Below are 22,457 nucleotides of genomic sequence, written 5' to 3'. Positions count from 1 at the left end.
ATACATATATGTGTATGTACGGTATATACAGTATATATATATATACACACACACACACATTCTATTAATGTTTAATTGCTTTTTAATGATTGTTTTCTCTCTGTCTCTATATTTTATCCGCAAGCTGCCTTCAGTCCCTGTCCGGGGGAAAGGCGGGATATTGAAAGGTTACAGAGAAACACACGTAGGCTTGCGAAATTTAGCACACACACAACCCTCTGGAACTTGCTGGTGCAAATGTTCTGCGGAGCTCCATCCTACGCGCTACTTCTACGGGACGTTGTTCCTAAAGCGGGTTGTATGAATTGCAATCCGATGCAATGCAGCGGCGCCGCTCCGAGCCGGTTCAACTGGACTCGCGCGCTCCCGCTTCTTGGCAGAACGTCGCGTTCTCCTAGCCCCGCCCAGGGGGCGGTGAGAAGAGCCTGGCCCCGCCCCCAACCCGCCTCCTTCTCCCAGCCTCCTCCTCCTGACCAAAACATTGACACGTGCTCCGGTCTCTCCTCGTCACGTGACGTGTATGGGAGGTGGAACCTGGAACGTCACAACGCCCCAAGCAGCCAACCGGCGGCCGGGATGCCGGGTGGCAACAAGCGCCGCTCAGGCGGACCAATGGGGGGAAAGCGAAGAAGGGTGGGGCGGAGAAAACGAAGTTCCTTGTTGTCGTCGACGTCTCGGTCAATAGCGACAGTATCAGCCTTGGCTGGGAGCGATTGTGGTGAGGAGGCCGGGAAGGCGAGGTGGGGGGCGGGGAGGGAGGTTGTGTGGGAGCCCTTGGAGGGGGAGGGGAGGCGGCCCTTGGAAGGCCAACGGTCAAAGGAGGGTCCCGTCAGGGGAGAAAGAGGCTGGCAGGGGGGAGGCTGTGTCTGGCAGGGGCTGCCAAGAGTGTGTTTGTTGCTTTTAGCGTCTTCATTATTTTGGCCAAGAGTCCTTCCAGTGGGTGGGGGGGCTTCAGTTTGTTCCTCTCTCTCTTCCCTCCCCCCCCCAAGTTTTACACAAATCCTCTGGTCTCTTCAGGGGGAAAAACTGCCTCTAAGTGGCCCCCAAAGCCCCTTGCCTGTAGTATAGCCCCCTCCCCCACAAATTAATGTGGTGCCCCCTCAAAAGTTTTGGGTAAGGGTACATGTCCCATAGCAGTGGGGGGGGGTTCCCCCTCTACAGTTCTGTCCTTAGGGGTGGGTTTCTACTCTGAAGCAGGACCCCTTTTACTTTTGTGTAAGTGTGCGGCTGTAGCATTTTCCTTAATGGTGACATCGAAGTGCACGGCAACTCACATCACTTCTCCCTTTTCTTCTGTTTTGAATGGAGTATTTTGCCTTACAGTGTTTCTCCCACTTTCCCCCCTAAGAGCTTATCCTTCTCCTCGCTTCTCTTCTGTGTATATGTATAATGTGTGTGTGTGTGTGTGTAGCCAGGAGTAGAGGTCATTGAAACTTCATTTAAGAACATTTCTAAACAGATTTATGTTTTTAAAATCCTTCAAGCGATGTGCACTGTGCTCAGTATAAAAATATCAATTAAAACAGAAACATAACCTAAGAACAATATAAAGTCAAGTGAAACAGATTCAGAGCATTCTTACGAATAATGATATCCAGTCTTAGGGTTCATAAAAGGCCTGGTAAAATAAATACGTACCTTAAAAGCCTGGAGCAGGTGTTTGGGAACCCTTCTTTCATGAAGGTGAGTAAGAGGGGAGGAAGTAGGTCCCAGTGTTGGGAGTCCAGGGCCTACCAGTCACAAATGTTGATAACTAAATGTAGGAGATTCTAATGGAGTTCTGTGTTAAGTTCCCTTCTTTAACCAAAGTGCCATTTTCATTTACTTTAGTTTTAGAAGGCAAACAAAAACAACCCATCATATCTTAAATAAGTTAAACTCATTTCAAATACAGGTAGGTAGCCATGTTGGTCTGCCGTAGTTGAAACAAAATAAAAAAATTCCTTCCAGTAGCACATTAGAGACCAACTAAGTTTGTCATTGGTGTGAGCTTTCTGAAGATGTGTGCACGCACACGAAAGCTCATACCAATAACAAACTTGGTTGGTCTCTAAGGTGCTACTGGAAGGATTTTTTTTTATTTTGTTTCAAATATTACGTGTTAAAGGTATAAAAATAATGCTTTTGCCAAATATCAGCAAGCTCTGTCCATATATATATATATATATATATATATATATATATATGGACAGAGCTTGCTGATATTTGTATATTTATAATTTTATTGACTGTGTCTGTTAATAAGCACAAAGACACAAGCCTGGAATTGGGCCACAGAGACTGCTGTTTTTGGTCAAGAGTTGTGGCCAGAGTTGGATAGCAGGTGATAGTGGTGTGGACTGTCAGAATTGTTTTTGCATCTTTGCTTGTTTTCAGGAGAAGGGAGTAGCTATAAAGAATATGAGATGAAATGAAGTGGTGTGAGTCTAAGAATCTATTTTGGCATCCACTGAGGTTATAGAAGTGTGGAAAACACAGTTGTGGTTAGCAAAACTAAGGACAAGGTAGTTGCTTGTGTAACTAAAATATTGTTGAATTTTATTTCTATATCTTATGAAATGTGTGTTGTGTAAAATAGAACCGGCCTGAATATTCTGCTGTTCAGTGCCATTGACTCTGTGTATTAATATCATTAAATTACTTAGCATGGTGGAAGAAAGACATTAAATATGTGTATGGGGTTAGTCAGAATAAATATTTTGCAACACTTATTTTGCTGGTAAGTATTGCAAAATATTCTGATCACTAATCCACTGACTTAGATGGCTATAAAAGCTATTTAGGAGATTTCATGGAGGATAAGACTCGCCATGGCTACTAGTTATTATGACTATATGCAGGAGTTTTGATGTTCAAAGAAAAGTGAGGTGGTGGAAGAGGAATGTCAGAGTGATGGACATGGTGGGTTACAACATAGAATAGATAGCATTCTTAGGGCTGATTAATCAGCTTTACTCATATGCAGCAATTCCTGAAACAGCCTATTATTTGTTTGTTTTGTTTTATTTAATGAAATTTATATTCAGTTTTATTTAGCAAAACTGTATTACAAGGTGACTGAGTAAAATGTTAAGTGAAACAAATTACTTTGACATAACAATATTGTGTGTTCAGCATATTGCCCCATTTAGATCAGTGCTGGTAAAAGTGTGCACTAGTTCAGGATATTAATGGCATGGCCTCTGTTCCTTTCATGTTGCCTCCCATCTTCTTGCAATGAAATGTTTAGCGTAATACAGCACACAAGGAGGCATTCTCTGACCAAATTGGTTATATTCTCATCTTCATGGCTATGTCTTTTATTTTGTTGCCATCTTTTGCCACAATGTTTCTCTTGATGTTAATTTCTAAATATCACCCTGCTGACATAACAACATTGTTAAAAGTTGCATTCATCATTTGTTGCCTTTAAGGAAACCATGCCTTTTCTGGGCCAGGATTGGCGATCTCCAGGGTGGAGATGGATGAAGACAGAAGATGGTTGGAAGCGATGTGAGCCCTGCAGCTCAGAACTTGAGGATGAAAACAATCAGCTTAACAACATCAGTCATAATGTGTAAGAGAAGAAAAAGAAGAGCCCCCTTCTCATTATCTTAATACTGCTATAAATCAATGCCTATTTTTCTCTAGGTGGACATGTATCTCAGGGCTGTATTTAGCACACAGAGGAAACCGTCTGTTTGATTGTTTATTTGCTTACCTTAATCATGGCAGGAACCTTTTCCTCAAATCCATGTAGTGGTTTGACGCTCAAGTTACAGGTACAGTTAGGAACAGTAGCCATGCAGCCTGCAGGTGCAGTTTCTGATGCCCTCTTTATGTAAAGTGTTGCATAGCTGGCACCTAGATTTACAAAACAACAACAACAAAAACCATTATTGCCATCAGGATACAAAACAAATAGCACTGAAAACTTTTGTTGAAGGAATGGGAGGTAAGAGAAGAGTGCAGAGACAACTTATTATGCCCACATAAAGCCCAGAAAGTTGAAATGCAGTAGTTTGTAGAATTAGAAACGAAGCATAGTTTTAAGGATTTGAGATGAAATTCATTTTAGAAGTAAAGCTGTTGCTTTTGGACTTCAAACCTTAGGACTGTAGGCAGTATAATTTTTTTCCAGGTAAAACATTTGTCAGCATTGTTAAATCACTTGGATTTTGCATCTAGCTACAAAGAGTGCTAGGTGTCTTACTGTTACTGACAAAATAATTTGCTATTGGATTTTGCATTGGGTTATGTGGGATTTTGTGGGATCACACAAGTAACAGTGCTGTGAATATTGCAAAATAATATCCTGTTCTTTTGCCTATGTAGTAGGGATAGTGTGTGGTGGTACATGCACTGATTATTCTGTGGAGAAGGGACACCACCTTTTATTTAAGAACAGGGTAACTAAAAGCTGCTTTTTAGTTACTTAAAATAATATCATGGCTTTCAGAAGAAATATAACAACCAAATTATTTGATGCAGTGTTGTCATGGAGACTGGCCTGTTTTAAATATAAGGTGGGCTATTAGATCCATTTTGGTAAAACTAGGTCATTGTTGTAAAAAGCTTGAAATTACAGGCTTGGAGGGATTTGCTATGTGATCTTCACTACAAGGGCATGAAGGATGCAGATGTTTGAAAACATAAGCACCTGTTTTGCTGGTGGCAACAAACAGGCCAATCAAGCATTCTTTCAGGGGGAAAAATCAGGCAGTGTGTATATTAGGATGGCTTTTATATTGTGTGGCATGCAGATATTTGATGATCTAAACAAGCACTTCATGCATTCACATAAACCACATAGTTAACCGTCAGACAATTCTAATGTAAAGTGGTATTCATAATAAACTGGTAGTTCTAATCACGGGCTGGTATTTTGTCTTGCCCCTTAGTTTGTGTTGTTATTTCCCCAAAAGATAAGCCCTTTTATCTGTTTGGTGTCAGCAGTGTGCCAGGTGCTGCTCAGACCTAGACCTATAGAAGGGATTGTGGTCCTACACTGAAACAGTTTCTTGCCTGGGTGACTTGCAGTGAAACAACTTTTGAACAGGCATACTGCTCACAGCTTCCAGCTGTGGCAACATAACTTGTGTAAGGCAAGCAGGGTAGAATTGAATTGCTCTGCCTCAGTTGTCTTAGAAAATCAGGGAAATTTGACTTTGATACAAGTTTTTGCCAGTGCAAGGCTGTGTTAAACTTGTTCAGATGTGGATTGTAGGCTGTTTCTATTGGACGAGGGTAGCTACTTCTAGCTGGAAAAAATTGCACAGAATATACAGATTTAGAAACATTTCCCATAATTTATAAGTGGAGATGCATCTCGCCATCACTGGAAAGTCTGTGGGAACCAGGTGGCCTATGTGCCTTCTCGGTCTACTGTCCAGGAACTGCTGACTATTGGTAGCTGACTTCATGGACCATAATCCCCCTTCTGATTATTCAGTCTTTCAAATAGAGGTCTCCTTTAAATTGAGCTCTGTTCTCTGACAGCTCATCAGATAGTGGCTAGTCCACTGTAAAGAAAGACCCATGCCCAACTAGAAGAGACTTCAAAAGTCATTCAATACTATGGTAGAACTCTGATTCATTTGGAAAGTTGGTGAGGTGCTTTGTTAAATTCTTTGATGTGCAATACCATTTTAATATTTGCTGTTTAATCCTCCAGATTAGTGTGTGATTTTCCTCCTTCTCTCTCCCCACGGCCAGCTCTAGGTAGAGTCCCAGTGGCGTGGGGCGCCAGGGCGCTGGGCCGGTAGGCAGGGCGCTGCGCGGCGAAGCCATGCTGCACCCTGCGAGGGCGGGGGCGGCGGAGTGATCTCCGCCCCTCAGCGCCAGGGCGTGCGACCTGCTCGAGACTGCCCTGTGTCTCCCCCCCCCCAATCTTTATTTTTCTTGTCTTGGTGTTTTACAACATCCAGGCTATACTGTGGGTGCTTTTTGGAACTCTGAAATGACAGTGATAAATACCTTCATTTGGCAAACTCAGCTGTTTTAATAAAAGTGAACACTGGTGAGTGGGGGGAAAATGCATGTATACAATTTTCCTGTCAGAGTAAAGATGGGAAGATAAAGTAATTTTACTTTCCTTTTATACACTTTGTGCTGTAAAGCTTCAGCAGTTTTGCTTATCTGTGTGAGGCTAACTTCTTTGCAAAGGAAACAATCTTGGGTTATCAGTGTTTTGGAAAACTGAGTGCTTTGTCTTGTGTTGATATAACTACTGCATCTTTCAGTTTTCTGTGTGAAAATAAAAAGTTGTAATTTACAGGTTGTTGTAAACCTTCTAAATAGCTTTCCACATCAAACTCATATTTAGCAATTTTATATATATATATCCTAGGTTCTTTTTAAACTTGCAAAAAGATTGTTTAAACTGAGCCTCTAGGACATTATGCCTGGGTTGTCATCTCTTTCAGAGGACTTGACATATAACAGGTAGTGTAATGCTAACCCCTGATTTTGAGTGCTGAAGAGGCTTAGCATGGTGTGGGTATGTCCTTGAACCCCTCCTGCAAAATACTGATCATCTGGAGAGAACCCTTTCATAGCTTGCAAAAAAACTAACATATTGCATATGAGGATTTTTTGGGTGGTGGGTGATTTTTAAAGTAGTGATCACTGGGACTGGATCAGTCTGAGTAGTTGTAGAATTTATAAGAATATCTAGGATTTACAATAATATAACAACACTTAAAATAATTCAAAACAATTCACAACAGAAAAATATGAATAATTTTAGCATTATTTACCATAGATATTTTCTGTGGTTTACGCATGTGAATGACAAATGAAATTGCTTCCTTGGTAATTGATTCACAAGGCTACATAAAAGCAGTTTGTTAATACAGTAAACGCATGCATTTGTCCACAAGCATGTAGACAAGGGTGATCTAGGAGACCTTCTGTACTTAGACTTTCAATGTTCTTAACCAAGTTCCTCACCCAAGACTCCATGGTAGTATCCTATTATGGGATAAGAGGGTGGGTCCTCTTTTGGAATAGTAATTGGTTAAAGCACTGGTCTTCATGGCCCTGATCCAAGGTGGGTCGCAATGGGAGCACTACCACCATGCAAATATATGGTAAAAGGTTAGGAAAGGGGTCTCACAATGCATGTTTGGGTTAAAAGTGGGTCCTGAGTCTGAAAAGATTGAAGACTATTAGGTTAAAGAAGGAGGAAGCAGAGTAGAAACCTACAGGTAGATTTCACAATTGTGGCATGTAAATAGGTAGGTTTCTTCAGGATCTGTATTGAGACGGGTGCTTTCTAACTTGTTCATTTTTTTGAAAAAAACCTATTTGCATTTTCAAAAACAGGAACAGAGAGCATATTTAATCCTCTCCCTGTCCCACTGACAACCATACCAACTACACCATCTCTACATATACCATATGACTGTCCTTCCACACTTTCCCTGGTTCCTTTTGCTTTTCTACTACTCCACATGATCCACCTCTTTTTAATCATCCAATTTGTTAGAAGAGGGGTTATTTGAATTGTACAATGGAAAAATAATAATAATTGGAGACTTGAATGGGGTAGTATTCCCAGAATAAGATAAATCAAATCAAATGATAAGGTCCAATGAAGGGAAGGAATATGGAGTTAATAGATCTATGGAGATTAAAAAACCTAACAGAACATGTCTGTACTTTCCATTCAAGATATCAAAATAGTTCCAATAGACTAGACATGGTGTGGGCCTTCAAAGACTCTCTTCTAATTTTTTTTTTTGTAGAAAGATAATTTTTGTTCATTTGGGGCATTTTTTCCTATGATTACCCATCTTTTCTCCTCTATTTTAATCTCTACTAATATTATACTGCCTAACGTGTTCATTTTTATTTTTCTGGAGTTGGTATGTGGTGGTCCAGTTTTCAGATGACATGCAATTATTCAGGATGGCAGATTTCAGGGGTACCTGCAGAGGCAGCGTGATTCTCTGTACCAGTTCCTTGGGAACAGAAATGAGGCAAGGGTATTTTGCTCATGTCTTGTTTGCAGGCTTCCCATAGGCGTCATCTATGTTCAATGGGGCTTATGCTCAGATAAGTGTACATAAACCATTAGGCTGAAATCACAAACACTTGAGAGTAAGCACAACTAAACATGGTGGGATTTACCTTCAAGTATACATGCATAGGATTGAGTTGTTGCACTGGTAAAACCAACAGCCATCGAAACAACATGAAACTGAAATGCAAATGACCCATTCCTACCTTCACATCTTGTGGTTTGTTCAATTGTATCTGAGGGATTGGTTCTTTAAATTGATTTTCTTTCTTTCTTTCAGCATCTTAGATAATGATGAAGAAATATACTGTGCTGATGATTGTGAATTTGCAAGCAAGAAAAGGAAAAAGGATCATTTTAGGAACAATGCAAAATCTCAGTGTAAGACTAAACTATTTTTTTAGTTCTGATAATAGTTGGCAGTGTAAGTTTGCTTTCCAGTGTATTTCAGCAGAACCTATACATAATGCAAATACTTATAAATTTGAGAATGCTAGAGTAGTTAAGAATTTTTTGAGTGGAAACGACATATCTGTAACATGCTAATCATTTGCATACACTCCATGTAAAAATGGCAAGGGAAGGTAATGAAAAAATAATCTTGGTTGAGGGTTTTGTTCTTAGCATAATAATAGGGAGGCTTACTTTTCCCAACAGTGGAATTTAGCATCTGTGCAATTTTGATTGTGGGTGTATGTAGCCTGCTGGTGGGAGGTAAAATCGAGCTCATTTCAAATATTTCTAAAATGTACCCAGGACTTACAGAAATTTACTTGAAAGTGTGCTTCCCTTAAATCAGATAGATTTTGGTTTATTTCTTCCATGATTCTTTGTACGGTATCACAGTGGCTTTCATGATTCTTCTAAGCAATCATTCACATAACAGTGTCTGATGGGATTATTAATGTGATGTTGGCCATGCTTATCCCACAAAATTGCTGAGATTGGATGTTTTTACTTCCATTCTTGATTAACTACAGTTCAGTGTTTTGTCTGAGCCCTAAATTGTGGCTAATCTTAACTATACTTAAAGAAAACCAACTAGCATCAAAATTTTGGTTTGAAATGGACTTGTTTCTGCTAAGGTGAAGTCTATTACATGACAAACTGCAAGTAGTCAGAAGTAGAAACTTCCAAACTCCTCTGTAGCTGCACTGGAAGAGGAGGTAGAAAGATCACTGACTTGTCTTTGTAACTCAGTCTAAACCATAGCTTTAGGCAGGGAGACACACAGAGAAATCTGCTTTCATATGCATAGTGCCACAGGTGGAAAGGACAGTAGTTTTGGTTTTTTAAAAATTTTGTGAAAAAACTTTCCCTCTCATATTATTAAAGATTGTTAGAACCTTTTTGCAAAAGAATTTGCATATGATTGCCTACTAGTTTTTGATGGGGAATCTTTGTCTTCTTTACTCATAAATCAATACATCTGCAGCAGAATATTAAAAAAGGTGTTCCTTATCTTGCTTACAGGCTTCTATCGTGAAAAATGGATATATGTTCATAAAGAAAGTACTAAAGAAGTAAGTGGTGGGCATGATTTATGTGCTTTTGGTAATTATCCATTTACCGGTAATTAATCCACACACGCTAATGTATTTATTAGCTAGCTGCACTCTTATTTATTTAGCTAGTCGGTTGGGAGGGGAGTCAGCATCAGATAGCAGTTGCATAGGGAAGAGTAATTCAGATTTCAAGGCTTCATTGTTGTGGGTTTTTCCTCATACCTTCCATATGCTAGCTTGAACATACTAAAGCACAATACTACTGCATAATACTTTCCATATGTAGACAGATGGAGAGAATGGCCACTGGTGAATGTAGGAGGCAGCATGAACAACGGCTCTCAAAGCAGCAACTTATTTCTTTCCTTCCCCTTTCCAACCCATATGTCATGAGTATTGGGGAAATGGGTAGCTAGGGTGACTGTGGGACATTAGCAGCTATGTGATTTGTGTGGGTGGCACATTCCAGGCTTGCACATTTATCCTCTCCGGGAAGGCTTCTTTTGTGACTCTAACATGTTTCTCCCCCTCCCCCATTTTTCTTTTCAAGAGGCATGGCTATTGCACGCTGGGAGAAGCTTTTAATCGCTTAGATTTTTCAAGTGCAATTCAGGACATCAGAAGGTTCAATTACGTGGTAAAAGTAAGGTGCTCTTGTACTATGTAGTTCTGTGATTGAATTTAACTTACTGTAAATATTCCAGAAGGTTGCTAACGTTAGAGAGTTCATCTTAAACTAGAGCCAAGGAATTGCCTCCATTTCTCAGATTAAAAATTGACATTGGGTTTTATTGTAAAGTGACAATGTCTCAAGCAATCAGAAAAGAGTTCTCCGGGTGTCCTTTGTGTGATATCTCTGAGAGTCTTACCATGATGCTCTTTGTGCTTCTGAACTATTATAGACCAGTACCAAAGGACTGCTTGGCTGTACCTGTGTTCCCTACAAGGGCTTTAGACTTGTTTCTCCAGTGACATCCTCCATGTGTCACCTGGCAAGCTACATCTAAAAAATGATTTTTTTTCCAGAATCGGTTGTACACAAACCTTTGAGCCTGCCTAAAGCATCTCTTTGGATACTGGACTTTATTTTACTCATTTCCATTCTGTAAACTGATGTATTAAACAGCTTTGGTTAGGGGTCTGCATTTTTGTTCATGTTGTTTTACTATAATTTATCTGCCACTTTCTGCCAACAAACAAAATGGGCCCTCAAGTGACCAAATGTGATCTTATTTTTTTGTTTAATGTCTATTCATGCTCCCATAGACATGGGGATGGTGGTGGTCAGATTTCTCTGTCAAAGATGACTCCTGGGAGCAGCTTTGATTGAACTTAGCTCACATTTGTACGCTAATGCAGACATACTGCTGCTAAGGAACAAGTATGTTGTGAACCACCCTATGATCCTGGAATGAAGGGTGGTATACAGATTTGATAATAATAATTTGCTCAACCATAGCTAGGCCAAATAGAGAAGTTGTACATTCCTCCACTCAACCAGCTCCCTTCTAGAGCTTGACCACAAGCCAACTATTACACTGGCGGCGGCAGTAATCACAGTTAGGGATAAGAAGACATTGGCATGACTTTGACTCTGAATTTCATGCTTAAATGTGAATGTTGCCTGAGAAAGTGTGTTTATATGTGTTTATCTTAAACATAGAAGCCTAGAAAGAGTAATAAAAAGCCCCATTGAACACAGTGATACTTCACTTATGAGTAAACATGCTGTCACATCTGCACAGCACTGATCTCGCTGCCACCCTGCCATATCATGAGGGCAGCTCATCTCCCTGCCACCTGGCTGCTATTTCCCTGCCCCAAGGAGCTAACAAACTAAAACTTGACATGGGAGAAATGGAGTAAGGGAAGGGACTCTACCCCCCCCCCCCCCAAAAAAAATGCTGTATGTTGAGGAATCTAAAGAACATAACTAATTGTGGCATATTTTTTACACATCTTCTAATACACAATTATTATCTTTTAGCTTTTGCAATTAATAGCAAAATCCCAGTTAACTTCATTGAGCGGTGCAGCTCAAAAGAACTATTTCAATATCTTGGACAAAATTGTTCGAAAAGGTAAGGACGCAAATTTCCATAGCTGCAAATGACACTTTGATCAATTGCTGTTTAGGTTTTAAGAAAGCACTTGCCTAGTAGCCATGGATAACAAGAAACTGCATACAAGTCAGTGAGCGGGGTTGTTGGAGGAGGAATGCAGTAGCTTAGTTTAGTGCAGTGTGGGAATAAAAAAGACAGCGGCAGATCACCACATTTGCATGCTCCTCTCCAAGAGCTCCCACATCTAGTTGGTCCAGCTAAGCTATAGTTCAGCTTGCCATGTTGTGTGAACAAGGCCATCATGCTGGAAACCCCAGGTCTTGGGTCCTGCCATATGCATTTATTTGCTGGGGCAGCAGTTTTTGGCTGTTACCTTTAAGATTATAAAACAACAGTGGATCAGCTTTGCAGCTCTTTAAAATAAATGTAAAGTATAGTAGGAAAGCAAGAATTCTCACATGTGTTTCTAAATTCCCACTTGAAGTTCTGGAGGACCAATACAACCCACGTCTAATCAAAGACCTTCTTCAGGAGCTGAGTTCTGCACTGTGCATATTAATAAGGGGCGTGGGGAAATCGGTGCTAGTGGGAAACATCAATATTTGGATTTGCCGGTTGGAAACCATCCTTCTGTGGCAGCAGCAGCTCAATAATCTTCAGATACCCAAGGTATACCCAGCTTTTATGTCTGTGTTAAATGTGAAGTTTGAGCTGTGAAATCCTTTTATCTGTGGATGTCACCAGGGTGTCATCTGTCTGCCTCTCTCTCTCTCCTCCCCCTCCTCTCTGATATGGAATTATGAAAAGGCATAAAGCAGGTTGTTTTTTAAAAAAAACACCAAACATTTGTTGAGTAGAGCCGACAACAAGATAATTAACTGTGATGGTGAAATAGGCAATGTTTTGTTTTCAGTGGCTGATTTCAAGACATCATCCTGTACCAAGTTACTTCCCCAAAAGTACTGGGTATCTACTGATATTGAAGCCTTCAGAAATGTACTGTGGCTGTATTAAAATATACATTTGGTCCTCTTATATTTCATAAGTTTAGTCACAACCATTAAAAATGCATTAATAGTTGGCATTTAGGACCAGCCCCAAAGACACTTAACTACCTGAGACAAAGCGCAATATGGTGCCCCTTCCCCGTTCTGCATACAGACTGGCAGACAGTTGACAGGACAGCATCCTCCACAACATCTGGATGCAGCGGAGTGGGTGCAGGAGAAGCTGCACCACATTGGATCCAGGCAAATGGGTCCAAAATTGGGGACGGCTTTAACAACTGTTGCCTTTTTCTTTATTTTTTACAATAAAGCGTATACTCGGCAAGTTTTATGATGAATTACAGTGCAATCCTAGCCATATCTACTGAGAAGCAAGTCCCATTGAGTTTGATGGGGCTTGTTTCCAGGTTTGTGGCATTAGGGGGCTCGTGTAGCGCAGAGCCTCTTGGGCTTGCTGATCAGAAGGTCAGCAGTTTGAATCCTCATGACACTGTGGGCTCTCGTTGCTCTGTCCCAGCTTTGCCAACCTAGCAGTTTGAAAGCATACCAGTGCAAGTAGATAAATAGGTACTGCTGAGACGGGAAGATAAATGATGTTTCCAGGCACTCTGGCACTCGTCATGTTGTCCCGTTGCGCCAGAAGTGGTTTAGTCATGCTGGCCACATGACCCGGAAAGCTGTGGGCAAACGCCGGCTCCCTCGGCCTGAAAGCGAGATGAGCACCGCACACCATAGTTGCCTTTGACTGGACTTAACCGTCCAGGGGTCATTTACCTTACCTTTCCTTACCTTTATGTGGCATTAGGATTGCAACCTTCAGATGAATTTAGCTGTTTAGATTTGGGTGTTTGTGGGGAGAAAACTAACACACCTAAGGCTGTTCGAATTGAAATAGTGAGTTTACTTTTGAACTTATAACTAACTATAGTTAACTTGTTTTTCAGCAAGTCACCAATGGACTTACACTCTGCGATCTCCCTTTACATATGCTGAACAACATCTTGTATAGATTCTCAGACTGCTGGGACATTATCACTTTGGGCCAAGTGTCTCCCACATTGTATATGCTCAGTGAAGACAGGCAGTTATGGAAAAAGCTTTGCCTGTACCATTTTGCTGAAAAACAGGTTAGAGGAACTTTGCTATTTTAGGGTCGAGAGAGGATGTGTATACCAACAGAAAACACATGGGGATGTTCTCATGTGTTTATTATAAGCAAATGAATTTGGAAATCAATCCCATTGGTTTCAATGGAACTGCTTCCAATTAAGAGTGCATATGAGTGTAAATGCATGGCACAGTCTGATGTTTACTGCTCAGTAAATCTTGCTGAATTTGGACCTGCTCTGTAATAAGCACGCATAGTCCTACAACTAGCTTTAATCAAATCAAATAAGTAGAGTATAACCATTTGTAAATAATAACCTACCATATTTTTCGTTCCATAAGACGCACTTTTTTCCTCCTAAAAAGTAAGAGGAAATGTCTGTGCGCCTTATGGAGTGAATGCGTGGTCCCTGGAGCCGAATTGCACAGGGGCTAAAGGCAGATTTTTTTAAAAAAAGAAAGGGCTAAAGAGGGAATGAGCATGTTGAAAGGAACTGCTCAGCAGCTGATTGTAAGAGATCGGGAAGGGAGATAAGAGAGCAAGCTCCCTTCCCAGCCCCTCCCAGCCCCTTGCCTAGGCCTCAATTGTTGTCTGCAGAGGGAGACATGTGACTGGCTGATTAGATTTATGTCTGGAAACTGTAGAAATGGGTCCCTTTTCTAGAGAAGCTGCAGAACTGTGAGTTGAACCCCATAAAAACAGGATTTTTTTCCTTTGCAAGGAAACTCAGCAACTTTGAGCTGATCCTAAAAAAAATGGAGCTTTCCCCCTTTGCAAAAAAAGATGCACAACTCTGAGCTGAACCCCCCCCCCCCACAAAACGGGGCTTTCCCCCTTTGCAAAAGAAGCTTCCTCAAATATTTAAAGGGGGGGCAAAGGCACCCCTTTAAAGGCACTCTAGGAGTGGCCAGACAATTCAAGAAAGCAAAAAAAAAAATTCTTGTTTTCCTCCTCTAAAAAACTAGGTGCATCCTATGGTCAGGTGTGTCCTATGGAGTGAAAAATACGTTAAATTTTTATTTTATTTTTTAGCACAGGGACTATAGCCTATAGCCCTCCAGAATTTGAGCTACAACTCCCATCACCCCAACAGGCATGGGCAATGGTCAAAAATGATGGGAAATGGTGGTCAACATCTGCACAGTCTCTTTAAATATTTCACATATGACTTTCCATTACTTTTCATAGCTAAATAGTTGTTTTAAAAAAATATCTGAGTCTGATGCTGGTTAAAACAGTACAATCGCCTTCAAATGTTACCTTTCTGTTCAGTTCTATAGGCACCCTATTCTGTCAGAAAAAGGTCATATTGACTGGAAGCTGATGTACTTTGCACTTCAGAAATGTTACCCTATAAAGGAACAATATGGAGATACCTTGCATTTCTGTCGCCATTGCAGTATTCTCTTCTGGAAGGTAAGAAATGAAAAACCTAGAATATTAGGTGGGAAACTATTCAGGAAACTGAGGAAACAATCGGAGGGAGGAGCAGTCTTATATATAGTGTTTCCGTTTCACAAACTAGAATAGTCTGCTGGTCTGAAATATGAATAGTTTTCAAAACAAATTCAGAATGTAAAAGTTCAGCTTTGTTCTATGTTTAGCAATTAAATACTGTATTGGGGGAATTTATTTTGAGAGCACATCAGGGGCTCGCCAAAGACAACACTGAAAGCAACTTAAATATTTGCAAATGGAAGCTTCCACTTCCTGAGCTTGTGCATAATAGCCAAAAGGGGGATTACAGTGGGGGAACTTGACTTATAGATAGGTCTGAAAAAGTTAGTCTTTCCATAGCTCTTGTTAGGCAGCCTGCTCCTATGTCTTCCTTTTTAATAATTTGTGGTCTAAAAAGACAAATGGGCATTTGCAAAAAGTTTCCAGTTGCCTGGTTGTGATTCTTTTTTGTCAGATAAAGAGATGCAGGGAGAGATTTTAATTCATTTTGAAGGGAAATCTATTTAATGTTATGAAACAATACGCAAACAAAAATGTGGCTATTTTCCAAATTTATACTTTTCTGAATTTTGCAATGCAGTTCTCCAGCCAAGTAATTTATACAAAAATGCATATACAAGGGTAAAGTGCATAGAAAAGTATATATTAGTGAAAGTAACAGACAAAAAATGCAGTAGAACAGGGAAATTTATTTTGCAAAAAAAATGTATATTAGGAGAAAATAACACTAAAATGCAGGTGGATTGTCATCAGAAGTTTTTAAAAAGAAAAATCACAACCTGATGTGGAGAACTTAAGACTGAAAAAACGAGAAACAAAAATTGACATTTACCTATCCTTATTCAGAGGTGTCAAATAGCAAAATAGCAATTTTAAAACTCTTAAGGAAGGTGTGCCAGTTGTACAAGCCTCAGGACCATATAGATTTCTCCAGTGTGAGTTTCCCTTTAATCATTACATTAGAAACTGGAGTTGCTCCAAAGAGTGTGTTTACATATGGCGTACAGCAGCTCTTGCTTGAATCATGTTTGCAGTAAGAGCATTTGCTAGAATCTTACGTCTATCTGCACAGGCACTTATTGGACTTTTAACACAAATAATACAATACAAGCTCTGAAAAGGATAAAGATATGAGAGGAGAAGTATTTGATATAATTCATTCGCAGTTGCTGATGTTTAACTCATAGTGTTCTAAGATACTTGCAATGAGATCTCATGTCTGCTTTCTTGGACTCAAGCTCTGTTGCTTTCAGCAGAACATGCTTCCAGGTACTGCTTTGAGGATGTGATGTCCGCCTATGGGCATCTCATGAGAAAATCTTTAGTGTTTGAGATAATGAAGGTGGCTGAATTCTTTAAATATCTGCTGGGGTCAGAGTGGCAAAGTAAATGTTCCCTTTTAGTTTCCTGATCAAGGACTTTAATTATCACAGACATGCAGTGCAACAAAATTGCTTTCACATGATTGATGCCAATTCCTGACACACACACGCCCCATTTTTAATTTCTTATAAGCAGGGTAACTTTTCTAACCAGTAAAATTGTCTAGATAGGAAAGATGTTGTATATCATGTACTGAACTGTGCTGCTTGTCATTCTATCCAATAAAATCTTCCTCTCTTTTGCGTCTCTGCCCCTCTACCTGTTTCTTCCTTCATGACTTCCTCAAAAGGACTACCACCTTGCTTTGTTACTCAAGGTACTTTCTGTGCTTTTCATCCTGCCTTTCTTCTGTATCCATGTTACATAGCTGAAGCAAATAAGATGTTTCCTTGTTAATGTAATGCCACAGCCCTGAACATGTTGTTCTCTCACTTAATTGAGATTTATAGAATTCTTTTCTTGGCTATAAAATGCTGCTTTTAAAATCTTACATATAAAAGATTCAGTGTCTGATGTAATCAAATGAAGCTTCCAATGAACTCCTCTCTTAAACTTTGCCACAGGAATGTAGCTAATTCTCCTGAGAAGTTGTATTATGTTTAAAAGCCGTGTTTTTCAGGTTGCTAATAGGGACGTGGGTGGCGCTGTGGGTTAAACCACAGAGCCTAGGGCTTGCTGATCAGAAGGTCGGTGGTTTGAATCCCCGCAACGGGGTGAGCTCCCGTTGCTCAGTCCCAGCTCCTGCACATCAAAGTGCAAGTAGATAAATAGGTACTGCTACAGTGGGAAGGTAAATGGCGCTTCCGTGTGCTGTTCTGGTTTGCCAGAAGCAGCTTTGTCATGCTGGCCACATGACCTGGAAGCTGTACGCCGGCTCCTTCGACCGATAACGCAAGATGAGTGCCGCAACCCCAGAGTCGGTCACGACTGGACCTAATGTTCAGGGGTCCCTTTACCTTTAATGACCAGGAATGCTTTCATTTATTTAGGCTGCAATCCTACATATTGCACTTATATAGGAGAAAGAAAGTCCCATTGAACTCATTCTGTCTTACGTTTAAGTAGACATGCAAAAATTAGCATGGTTTCATTTTTATTTACAAAGTTTATATCCATGCGCATTTACAGTGGTACCTCCAGTTGCGCACGGAATCTAATCCGGAGCTCCGGTCGGATCCTGATGTGTGCCTATTTGGAGGTACTATTTCTGCCATGCGCTGAAACCCAGAAAAATACTTCCGGGTTTGCCGCACATGTATCCTGAAGGATACGTAACCAGAAGTGAACGTAGGTAGAGGTACCACTGTACTATACAAGAGAAAGGAAATGTGGATACAATACATGAAGAAGAAGAAATGTTCAGCATAAATAGTAAAAGGACATATAAGCATTACATTATAACACCTTATCAAACCTTTACTGGAATCCCTTTAATTTTTTCTGCATCTGTTTTAAGACAGATTGCTGCACAATAGGGCTAATCTTGATGACCACCATTACCACCACAGGTCTCCTGCCCCTCACCCTACACTGTCAAAGCCACTGTGTGTTTCAGATGAAGAACAGGGTGCATTGCACTCCAGCAAGCAAGCTGTAGAGCAAATACATTGCCTATACTTGTACCGCGGGATGCAGGTGGCGCTGTGGTCTAAACCACTGAGCCTCTTGGGCTTGCCAATCAGAAGGTCGGCAGTTCGAATCCCCACGACGGGGTGAGCTCCTGTTGCTGAGTCCCAGCTCCTGCCAACCTAGCAGTTCGAAAGCACGCCAGTGCAAGTAGATAAATAGGTACCGCTCCGGCAGGAAGGTAAACGGCGTTTCTGTGCACTGCTCTGGTTTCAGTGTTCCGTTGCACCAGAAGCGGCTTAATCATGCTAGCCACATGACCCGGGAAAACTGACTGTGGAAAAACGCCGGCTCCCTCAGCCAGTAAAGCGAGATGAGCACTGCAGCCCCAGTGTCATCTGTGACTGGACTTAACTGCCAGGGGTCCTTTACCTTTACCTTTATACTTGCACCCTTTTCTTCATCATGATACTTCAGTAAGCAAGGATGCATGATTCTTTACACTGCCTATCTAAAGAAAAATGTGGACTGTATAATGCACAAGTGCACTTTAAGAAGACCATAGTTCAGTGGAAGAGCTCGTGCTTTGCATGTAAATGTCCCAAAGGTTCAAGACCCTGCCAGTCAATGTAGTCAATACAAAACTAGACAGACCTAAAGGGTCTGGACTCTTTAAGAGACAGCTTACTATGTTCTTACAGTCACAAAAGCACTTCCTTCATGAGCAACTATGGGATTGGTCACTGGGTACAGTTGGAGCTCCCAAGAGGCTCCAGGCCTTGCCTCATACGTGATTTGAAGATAGAAGCAGGAGACCTTGAACAAGATACGTGTCTTTCTCTCAAAACAGCACTGCTGTTGCAATATTTTGATATCTATAAATAGTAGCAGCTACTATGTATATACCGTTGGCTTTAGATACTGCTTCACGGCCAGTAATAGTGTGCCTGCCTATGCAAAAAGAGAATAACTGTGCCCTTCATTATTTTTTTTAGGATACGGGACATCCCTGCACAGCCAATGATCCCAACAGCTGCTTCATGCCAGTTTCTCCTCAGCACTTCATAGACCTCTTCAAATTTTAAGTGCAATCCATTAATTCTTGGCGATTTCTTCATATATATATATTTTGTACAGTCGTGCAGTATATGTATAATGCTTTTTGTGCAATATTTCCCGGCATGTGCTTTGTAGTTATAAAGGGATGTCATAGGGTCAAAAGGAGAGAATATTGACCAGAGCATCATGTAAGATGTTCAGTTTGTAGTAGGCAAACCGAAGGAATATTTCATTTTGCAAGGGAAGATGTACTCTGGAAGCAGGAGGAGGTGTCTACAAAAGAAATCATTGGAGTTTTAGTCAAATTTTGGAACTCTTAATACATTGATGATTTACAACATTTTTGTTTGGTCTATAGTAATTTTTTAGTTGATAACTGTAGGCAGTTTCCTTTTTGGTGACCAAAAACAACCTGCTTATTTGATCTTTGTCTTCGTTCCGTTCACATCCTATTTCAATTGTACACAATTTGCACATCCTATAAATGTTAAGAGATTCTCTGTAGGCTTCTTTGTACATACCATGTCAGCTATTGAGTGCCGCACATCAGTAAAAAACATAGTTTTGTGTACCTGTTGTGCATCCTCTTGTGAAAGAAGCCAACTCCATTTTGTAAATACATTATGCAGAATATTTATTTTTCTTAAAATATATTTTATTAATTATGTCAAACCTAATTGTGTCCTAAATAATGTGAGCTGCTGATTGCTGGCTCCTGCAGCGCGATGAAGTTTTCTGATGGTAGTCCCATCCTTTTATATGGTGGTGCTTTCTTGTAACAAATACAGCAATGCTACGTGGTACTGCTGTGGAAAATATTGGCTAACTCCAGAGAAACTGAAAATAGCCTAATACTGGCTAGCACTCTCTTGGATGCTACTCCCCCACCCCACCTCGATATGTAATAGTGTAGTTCAGAAAGGGCAAATGTAGAACAACTTGCAGCATCTTCTGAAAATCTTGAAAAAATCATTCCAATATAATGTAGTATACATGTGAGTACGGGCCTGACATTGCATACCACAGTGTGTTTTGAATCTAGTTTTGTACACAAATAAATCATGTTTTTTGCCTATCATTTCCTGTCTGGAATTCTTTGTCTTGGCACCCAGTGCTTCTTGATATTTGATTTGATTGAGATCAATGTGGTTTTCTTCAAGCACGAATGCTTAAAAATGCATCTATCATCATATTGGCTTATTGTGGCTATTGGATCTACAGGAAAGTGGCTGAGTTGGCCATGTAATAACAATCCTCTGCATCTTGATAATTGCATGTCACATTCACTTGTGAGATGTCACTATTATCCCCATATGAGGCGTGGAAGGAGAGTGGCTTGCCTAAGAGCTCAAACAAGTCTTTGGCTTTTTAATAGCCAAAAGAGAAGTGGATTTAGAATGGAGAAGCAGCAGGCAGGGGAAGATTTAACCTATCTCTCCAACCCCAAACCCCTGGCTGCTTCTCTAGTTAGATTCCCCATTTTTTCACAACAATCTTAAAGTACCAGTATTTGGATGCTTGCTGTATGCATTTGTGTAGTTAGGCATTTGTGTAGTTAGACCCTGTGAGTGCCCCCTAATACGCATCTCTTCTCAGTAATACTAGCATACAGCTAGGGCTGCCATATGTCTTGATATTCCAGGACATGTCCTGGATTTCTCTCCGAAAATGGCGTCCTGGATTATTTTTCAGAAGTGGGGCAAATGTCCTGGAAAACTGGCAACGGGGGTTAAATCATGCCAAAAAATGTCTTTAAAAGCTCCAGAACTCAAAAAGCTAAAAAAAAAAATGGCAACCCTAATACAACAACTTTTCTTGATGAATGCTGACATCTCTCAAAGGATGAAAGAAGGGGATTGACTGCCCATTAGCCCCCTCTGCCTGGCTCATTCCAGTTTCCCAGCAACTACAGTCATACTTGGCTATAGCAACATGGGAGCAGGACTGTATGGTTGAGGGAAAAGATGGTGGAAACAAGTATATATTAACCCAGGCCTCTGGGCATCTAGCATTCTGTTGTGTGACCTACCAGTGTCTAAAGACGAGCGGGAACTACTTGTACTGTGAACATGTTGCTTATCCCCAACATAAATGCTGTTTGCCTGATTTAGGAGTTATTTTATTATTCCTGCAAGAGACCTGGATTCAGGCTTTGTTTGCCCTCATAAGGGAAAACATACCAAAGGTGGGGTGCTGCTGAGAGTAAAAATAGCAACCTTCAGTTATGCCTGGAAGGTGGTGTTAGGGCTTATCTTCTAAAATGTTGTCATCTGTCCTCCGTGCTAATGGTCTTCCTATCCCTGGAGGCCACAAAGGGTGCTGCTGACTTGGATTGTGTTTGAGTTCAATTAGATTGTATTTTGGAGCAATCAGTTTCTAATGTTCTGGTCACAGTTATATGTATGTCTCCATCTTGTGAACTGCAAACAAAAGCCTGTAGGGAATGCTGGGAAGTGCTTGAAGCAGAAGAAATAAAGAAACGAAGCACAGCTTGAGTTTCCTGTGTGACAGAAAAGTGATGACAGCAATTGCCTAAGCAATTTTACCATGTGTGGATTTAACTTTCCCACATAAGAAGTGTCTTTAGGTTTCAGCCTGATAGGAAATAAAAGATGTTTCCCCACAACCCACACTGCCTTAGATCAACAAGGTGCTATCCCTTAAAGTATAAAATGCAGGTCTTGTTTTCAGGCTTAAAATATGAATAATCCAAGGTGCAAACTGATTGCAAACTGGAGCAATCAAGGGCAGTGGAAGGAGGTGGAAGTTAAATCAAAGGGAGTCTATGTGGTGCTGTCCAGATTTTGTTGAACTCCAACTCTCATCTGTCCTAGCCAGCATTGTCCGTGGTGAGGGATGATGGGAGCTGGAGTCCCAACAACATCCAGAAGCCAACAGGCTTGCTACTCCTGAGATAGAGCTAGGATAGGAAGCCTGTGCACACCACCCCCAGCCATGGTTTGACAGCATCTCCATAATCAGTGTCTATGGGTGGTGGGAATGGCTGTCCAACAAAATCTGGAGAATACTCTAGTGAAGAAGCAAGCCTTATCATGGTCTTAACCACAGCAAAGTCTTGTTTGTTTGTTTGCTTGCTTGCTTGCTTGTTTTGGCAAGGTCCTGAAAAATGGATTTTGATTAACTCCAAGTTGAGATGTGTCTAATAATGGCTCTGAGGACCAGATTGTTCCAGGGGGAGGAGCATAGTAAGAGTGATCAGGTAGCATGTATCACTCAAAAAGTAAAGCACAAGCTAAGAACCATGGTTTATCATGATGTATGAATGTGGTCATGTTGTGTCTATGT

The 22,457-nt window shown here is 40.7% G+C and overlaps 1 protein-coding gene across 4 annotated transcripts; it reads left to right on the top strand.

Moving 5' to 3' along the window:
• The first annotated feature begins 529 nt into the window (after positions 1-529).
• FBXO25 (F-box protein 25) lies at positions 530-20,229 on the top strand. 4 transcript variants are annotated; one of them, XM_035109934.3, is made up of 10 exons: positions 530-718; positions 3,414-3,556; positions 8,283-8,383; positions 9,476-9,525; positions 10,058-10,150; positions 11,495-11,588; positions 12,055-12,239; positions 13,522-13,704; positions 14,958-15,101; positions 19,088-20,229. In XM_035109934.3, exons 2-10 carry the CDS (start codon positions 3,420-3,422, stop codon positions 19,175-19,177), a joined length of 1,077 nt encoding a protein of 358 aa, XP_034965825.1. In that variant the 5' UTR covers positions 530-718; positions 3,414-3,419; the 3' UTR covers positions 19,178-20,229. The 4 variants fall into 4 exon arrangements, with proteins under 4 accessions (XP_034965825.1, XP_088521802.1, XP_088521803.1 ...); XM_088665677.1 differs by lacking the exon at positions 530-718 and adding an exon at positions 16,816-16,842 and having other exon boundaries at positions 19,088-20,222; XM_088665675.1 differs by lacking the exon at positions 530-718 and adding an exon at positions 6,329-6,423 and having other exon boundaries at positions 3,431-3,556.
• The last annotated feature ends 2,228 nt before the right edge of the window (positions 20,230-22,457 follow it).

The sequence above is a fragment of the Zootoca vivipara genome, chromosome 3, assembly GCF_965207765.1.
Source record: "Zootoca vivipara chromosome 3, rZooViv2.hap1.1, whole genome shotgun sequence".
Lineage (NCBI taxonomy): Eukaryota > Metazoa > Chordata > Lepidosauria > Squamata > Lacertidae > Zootoca > Zootoca vivipara.
Note: the sequence above shows the minus strand (reverse complement) of the source record. Positions and strands in the feature narration are given on the sequence as shown.

Coding starts and splice junctions, on each gene's coding strand:
- FBXO25 (XM_088665677.1), top strand. CDS start 3,420: ATGCCTTTTCTGGGCCAGGATTGGCGATCTCCAGGGTGGAGATGGATG. Junction 8,384..9,475: donor GAACAATGCAAAATCTCAGT/GTAAGACTAAAC, acceptor TCTTGCTTACAG/GCTTCTATCGTGAAAAATGG. Junction 12,240..13,521: donor ATAATCTTCAGATACCCAAG/GTATACCCAGCT, acceptor CTTGTTTTTCAG/CAAGTCACCAATGGACTTAC.